This window comes from Salvelinus sp. IW2-2015, unplaced genomic scaffold (genome assembly GCF_002910315.2).
Source record: "Salvelinus sp. IW2-2015 unplaced genomic scaffold, ASM291031v2 Un_scaffold1501, whole genome shotgun sequence".
Lineage (NCBI taxonomy): Eukaryota > Metazoa > Chordata > Actinopteri > Salmoniformes > Salmonidae > Salvelinus > Salvelinus sp. IW2-2015.
Window position 1 is genome coordinate 140201 of NW_019942949.1, and position 7108 is coordinate 147308.

Genomic DNA, 7108 nt, shown 5'->3' on the forward strand with positions numbered 1-7108 from the left:
GGGTATAATTCTAGTTGTATAGTCATTACTGATCATCAAGTCTTTATATTACAGAAATGACAACATGTACAATTCATTACCATGCCTGTTGAGACTGGACATTGACAGTAAACTTAAAAATAAGGTATCATTACACTCATGAAGACTAGACTGCATTAAAAGTTAAGCCTAGATTCAATCTGGACCCGTGGAAGATCGTGGTTATAGCGAGATTGACGTTTCCCATTGAGCCGACATATGCTGCGTTTACCGCGAATGTGGTCTGTGAACGCGGGAACATAGCCTTTAAAACGTGCCGACAAAAGTCAAACGGATTGAATCTGGCCCTTAAAACCTTTGTCATCTACAATATGTACCAGTATAATGTATAATTTGAGTAAAATATGAAGAAAAAAAACACAACATGACAAATGGAAATGTTTATTTTAAGTTGGAATACACTGATATTTTAGTGAAATAGAACCCCAGTCTTCCTCTCCTACAGCCCAGTAACTATCAGGAGGGCTCTGCTACAATGCAGGATCAACAAGTTAGCCAGCTAACTGATAAACAAGAAATATCTATTGATGTTCTGATTCATTAAGAAAGTTAAACTCAGAAATGTGTTTTTGGTTGTTGAGTCAATTCGACCATGCCTATTTCAAGTTTATCCTTAATATACAAAAATACAAAGTTATTTCAAAAATATTTAAGTTTAGTTTGCTAATTTATAGATCTTGCTCTGTAGTATACCCCTTTGGATTGACAGGAGAAAATTAGCTTAGAAAATTCAAAATTACATTTATAAGCCTGGTTTCAGATTATCCTAGTCCTGGACWAAAAAAAAGAAACGTTCAATTTAAATATCTGTTTAGTCCAGGACTAGGCTTAATCTATGTCCGGGAAACTGGCCCATAAATCTGCCAAGGTCTCCACAACAATCATCTTTAAGGTTTTAGTAATGAACATCCCTCACATCCAAATGATCCCTTTTTTTTTTACAGAAACGTATAAAATGTAAAAAAGGAAATCCACAGATTTGACCACAGAGGACTAATGATAAACTAATAACGGTCTAATGACCACAGAGGACTAATGGTAAACTAATACGGTCTAATGACCACAGAGGACTAATGGTAAACTAATAACGGTCTAATGACCACAGAGGACTAATGATAAACTAATACGGTCTAATGACCACAGAGGACTAATGGTAAACTAATAACGGTCTAATGACCACAGAGGACTAATGYTAAACTAATAACGGTCTAATGACCACAGAGGACTAATGGTAAACTAATACAGGTCTAATGATAAACTAATACAGGTCTAATGGCTCAGTGGACTAAATGGTAAACTAATAACGGTCTAATGATAAATTAATACAGGTCTAATGGTAACCTAATACAGGTCTAATGGCTCAGTGCAAACAGACACCGGGGACTTTGTCCCAATAATAAATCGCCTTTCTCCTAAAAGGTGTACACACCTTCGCTGCTTCCCCGAGTTGGATTGGTGGGAGTTTCTACCATATGTATTCTACCAGTACATTTTTCTTATCAAATGAAGGAAGTGAACGAGTGCACACTAGGAGAAAGGATAGATGATTGGGACATAGCCAGTCATTTCTGGTAGTGGAGTGTCTTTTTGGCTAGTTCAGGAGGTGCAGACCCTTTGGTCTGACAGGACTATCAAGGGGTCAGAGGTCAGAGAAGGCATGAATCTCAAAATGGTACCCTATTCTCTATACAGTACTTTAGCTTTATACAGGCCCCATGGGGGCTCTGGTCTGACAGTGCACTATATAAAGTGCTATTTGGTACACAGACAGGTTTGTTATCAGGGATAAGGGCTCAGAGTTGGACAGGGGTTAAAAGGTCAAAGGTCATGGTTCAGAGAAAGACAGGGTGACTCCAAAGTCCTCCTTGTAGAGATCCCAGGTCTTGGCTTTGTGGGGGTTGTCCAGTTCTTCTCTAGACAGGACCAGTCTGGGAGGGGGTACAGGACAGAGAACAAGGCATTACACACAGGGTTTTAAAAGACTGAAGTACAGCAGCATTAGAAACGACCTTGTGTCGTTGCCGTATTAGGGCTCATTCCCACAGATGGAGCAGACAGCCATACCTGTTGTTCTCTATAAAGGAGGTGTTGAACCAGAAGTAGAAAGGACAGTCTTCATATCCTTTAGGGAGACCCTGGAGAGGAAGATAAAGGAAGCAGTATTAGAAGCCAATATACTGAAGATAAAACTCCCACCAAAAGGGCTATGAGAGAGTGAATTGTATCTGTGTTACATTTTAAATAGGTTCCTTAACACCAGCTTCCAATGACTTTTAAAATGTTCTCCTTAATAGCAGCTTCCATCAGTTGTGTTACGTTTAAAATCTTCCCCCAAATACAAGCTCCAGTTAGTTGTGTTACGTCTAAAGTATTCCCCTGAAAACAGGTACTCGTGTCACATCTAAATTCTTCCCCCAAATACAAGCTCCAGTTAGTTGTGTTACGTCTAAAGTATTCCCCTGAAAACAGGTACTCTTGTGTCACGTCTAAATTCTTCCCCCCCATCCACAGGTACTCACAGCAGAGGACTCAAACATTATCTTGACGTCACCGTTGACAACAGGCCCCTCCTGCAGGCTGATCACCACCGAGTTGTTACCAGCATCAGGAAACACCTGGGACAGATCAATACATGAGGAAAACACCTGGGACAGATCAATATATCAATCAACCAATCAGTGTGTGTGTGCCTCACCGTGCAGTTTTCTTGTTTGGCACAGACACACAGGAACACCAGCTTCTTCTTTACAATGATCTTCACCTTCAAGTCACTACCGTTCCCTTTACCCACACCTAGAACACAGAGGGGGGAAAGGATTCTCACTACSGTTCCCTTTACCCACACCTAGAACACAGAGGGGGGAAAGGATTCTCACTACGGTTCCCTTTACCCACACCTAGAACACAGAGGGGGGGAAAGGATTCTCACTACCGTTCCCTTTACCCACACCTAGAACACAGAGGGGGGAAAGGATTCTCACTACCGTTCCCTTTACCCACACCTAGAACACAGAGGGGGGGAAAGGATTCTCATTCAACAATCTGTCATTCTAATAGGGTTAATAGCTTGTCTTGTGTTGCAGCAGGGGTGAAAATAGCACACGTCCTGCCACCAAACGTTATTAGAGTGGCCTTTTGAAAGTCAGTGAAATTATAACTATTTGGAAAATGGCATAAAAAGAACATGGCTGTCAATGGCAGACTAAAGTGTGGTCTCATCACCCGCCGTTTGCAGTTCAATAAGTTGTTTATCAATTACACCATTGCCAGAATGCGAGGACAAAAATGAGGTTAAGATGCTGCAACATAAGTCAACAGCCACACTAGTACAGAATCAATCAAATGTATTTATATAGCCCTTCGTACATCGGCTGATGTCACAAAGTGCTGTACAGAAACCCAGCCTAAAACCCCAAACAGCAAACAATGCAGGTGTAGAAGCACGGTGGCTAGGAAAAACTCCCTAGAAAGGCCAAAACCTAGGAAGAAACCTAAAGAGGAACCAGGCTATGAGGGGTGGCCAGTCCTCTTCTGGCTGTGCCAGGTGGAGATTATAACAGAACATGACCAAGAAATTCATATGTTCATAGATGACCAGCAGGGTCAAATAATAATCATCACAGTGGTTGTTGAGGGTGCAACAGGTCAGCACCTCAGGAATAAATGTCAGTTGGCTTTTCATAGCCAATCATTAAGAGTGTCTCTACCGCTCCTGCGGTCTCTAGAGAGTTGAAAACAGCAGGTCTGGGACAGGTAGCACGTCCGGTGAACAGGTCAGGGTTCCATAGGCGCAGGCAGAACAGTTGAAACTGGAGCAGCAGCAACAGCAGATGGACTGGGGACAGCAAGGAGTCATCCGGCCAGGTGGTCCTGAGGCAGAACAACATTGCCTGGCACATGGATACGCATGATTTTAAATGAAAAAATATGGAATATGGCCAAAGAGTAGCAAAATGATGATCAAGGTAAGAATGGACATACGGTAGCTATACAGTTCTGTTTAATGAAACTGTAGTGGCATATGCTATGGTAATTTTAGAGCATTGCCGGTTTGATTAGCTAGCTAGCCAGGCTAGTGGGTCACGTCTCGTCCGAGCAGGCCATCTATGACACGTGTTAACCTAGCTAGCTACTACAAAGCCTTCAGAAGGTATTCACACCGCTTGACTTTTTACACATTATGTTACAAAGTGGGATTATTACATTTAACAATATACTCTAATGTCAAAGTGGAAGGCAAATTCCATGATTTGTACAAATGTAATGAAAACTAAAACACTAGTATATCTTGATTAGATTAGTATTCAACCCTCTGAGTCAATATATGTTAGAATCACCTTTGGCAGCAATTACAGCTGTGAGTCTTTCTGGTCTCTTAAGAGCTGTAGTCTTCGGGTCAGTCTCTAAGAGCTGTGAGTCTTTCGGGGTCAGTCTCTAAGAGCTGTGAGTCTTTCTGGGTCAGTCTCTAAGAGCTGTGAGTCTTTGCTGGGTCAGTCCTCTAAGAGCTGTGAGTCTTTCGGGTCAGTCTCTAAGAGCGGTGGAGTCTTTCTGGGTCAGTCTCTAAGAGCGGTGAGTCTTTCTGGGTCAGTCTCTAAGAGCGGTGAGTCTTTCGGGTCAGTCTCTAAGAGCTGTGAGTCTTTCTGGGTCAGTCTCAAGATCTGTGAGTGTCTTTCTGGTCTCTCTCTAGACTGTGAGTGTCTTTCTGGGTCAGTCTCTAAGATTGTGAGTGTCTTTCTGGGTCAGTCTCTAAGATCTGTGAGTGTCTTTCTGGGTCGTCTCTAAGAGCTGTGAGTTCTTCTGGGTCGATCTCTAAGACTGTGAGTGTCTTTCTGGGTCGGTCTCTAAAGATCTGTGAGTGTCTTTCTGGGTCGGTCTCTAAAGATCTGTGAGTGTCTTTCTGGGTCAGTCTCTAAGATATGGAGTCTTTTTGGTCAGTCTCTAAGAGCTGTGAGTCTTTCTGGGTCAGTCTTAAGAGCTGTGAGTCTTTCGGGGTCAGTCTCTAATGAGCGGTGAGTCTTTCTGGGTCAGTCTCTAAGAGCGGTGAGTCTTTCTGGTCACTCTAAGAGCTGTGAGTCTTTCTGGGTCAGTCTAAGATCTGTGAGTGTCTTTCTGGGTCGGTCTCTAAGATCTGTGAGTGTCTTTCTGGGTCGGTCTCTAAGATCTGTGAGTGTCTTTCTGGGTCAGTCTCTAAGACTGTGAGTGTCTTTCCTGGGTCAGTCTCTAAGAGCTGTGAGTCTTTCTGGGTCAGTCTCTAAGATCTGTGAGTGTCTTTCTGGGTCGGTCTCTAAGACTGTGAGTGTCTTTCTGGGTCGGCTCTAAGATCTGTGAGTGGTCTTTCTGGGTCGGTCTCTAAGATCTGTGAGTGTCTTTCTGGGTCAGTCTCTAAGATCTGTGAGTTCTTTCTGGGTCAGTCTCTAAGAGCTGTGAGTCTTTCTGGGTCAGTCCTAAGAGCTGTGAGCTTTCTGGGTCAGCTCTCTAAGAGCTGTGAGTCTTTTGGGTCAGTCTCTAAGAGCTGTGAGTCTTTCTGGGTCAGTCTCTAAGAGCTGTGAGTCTTTCTGGGTCAGTCTCTAGAGCGGTGAGTCTTTCTGGTCAGTCTCTAAGAGCGGTGGTCTTTTGGTCAGTCTCTAAGAGCTGTGAGTCTTTCTGGGTCGGTCTCTAAGAGCTGTGAGTCTTTCTGGATCGGTCTCTAAGATCTGTGAGTGTCTTTCTGGGTCAGTCTCTAAGAGCTGTGAGTCTTTCTGGGTCAGTCTAAGAGCTGTGATCTTTCTGGGTCAGTCCTAAGAGCTGTGGGTCTTTCTGGGTCAGTCTCTAAGAGCGGTGAGTCTTTCTGGGTCAGTCTCTAAGAGCTGTGAGTCTTTCTGGGTCAGTCTCTAAGAGCTGTGAGTCTTTCTGGGTCGGTCTCTAAAGATCTGTGAGTGTCTTTCTGGGTCAGTCTCTAAGAGCTGTGGAGTCTTTCTGGGTCAGTCTAAGAGCGGGAGTCTTTCTGGGTCAGTCTCTAAGAGCGGTGAGTCTTTCTGGGTCAGTCTCTAAGAGCGGTGAGTCTTTCTGGGTCAGTCTCTAAGAGCTGTGAGTCTTTCTGGGTCAGTCTCTAAGAGCTGTGAGTCTTTCTGGGTCAGTCTCTAAGAGCGGTGAGTCTTTCTGGGTCAGTCTCTACGAGCGGTGAGTCTTTCTGGGTCAGTCTCTACGAGCTGTGAGTCTTTCTGGGTCAGTCTCTACGAGCTGTGAGTCTTTCTGGGTCAGTCTCTAAGAGCTGTGAGTCTTTCTGGGTCAGTCTCTAAGAGCTGTGAGTCTTTCTGGGTCAGTCTCTAAGGAGCTGTGAGTCTTTCTGGGTCGGTCCTAAGAGCTGTGAGTCTTTCTGGGTCAAGTCTCTAAGAGCTGTGAGTCTTTCTGGGTCAGTCTAAGAGCTGTGAGTCTTTCTGGGTCAGTCCTAAGAGCGGTGAGTCTTTCTGGGTCAGTCTCTAAGAGCGGTGAGTCTTTCTGGGTCAGTCTCTAAGAGCTTTGAGTCTTTCTGGGTCAGTCTCTAAGAGCTTTGAGTCTTTCTGGGTCAGTCTCTAAGATCTGTGAGTGTCTTTCTGGTCGGTCTCTAAGCTCTGTGAGTGTCTTTCTGGGTCAGTCTCTAAGATCTGTGAGTTTGTTGTCTTTCTTTGGTCAGGGTCCTCTAAGAGCTGTGAGTTCTTCTTGGGTCGAAGTTCTTATCCTCTGACTTTTTTATCTACTAAGAGCTGTGGGGGAGTCTTTTCTGGGTCGTCTCTATAAGGATCTGTTGGAGTGTCTTTGTTCTGGGTCAGTGCTCTAAGAGCTGTGAGAGTCTTCTCTGGGTCAGTCCTAAGAGCTGAGGTCTTTCTGGGTCACAGTCCTCTTACTAGGAGTGTGGCAGTTCTTTCTGGGGTCGAGTCATCCATTCACTCTGTTAAAGGCAAATCGATAACAAAAAACAACAAAGAAAAAAGATCCATGCTGTGAAGGTGTCTTCCCCAGCCTTCTTTTTGTTTTCCCTGGTGTGTTCCTTTTTCTGACTCTGGTTCCCCTGTCCTCTTCCCCCTGGGGCTCACGTCTCCACCCTTAAAAG

General features: G+C 44.2%; 1 protein-coding gene across 1 annotated transcript in view; it reads right to left on the minus strand.

Annotated features, from left to right (window-relative positions):
- Window positions 1-406: 406 nt before the first annotated feature.
- Window positions 407-7108, minus strand: part of tpte (transmembrane phosphatase with tensin homology) — a 43262-nt gene continuing 36560 nt past the window's right edge. The window contains 4 exon segments of the mRNA XM_070439231.1: window positions 407-1967; window positions 2104-2174; window positions 2559-2654; window positions 2735-2832. Of these exon segments, the coding sequence (XP_070295332.1) occupies window positions 1865-1967; window positions 2104-2174; window positions 2559-2654; window positions 2735-2832 (368 nt within the window). The 3' untranslated portion in view covers window positions 407-1864.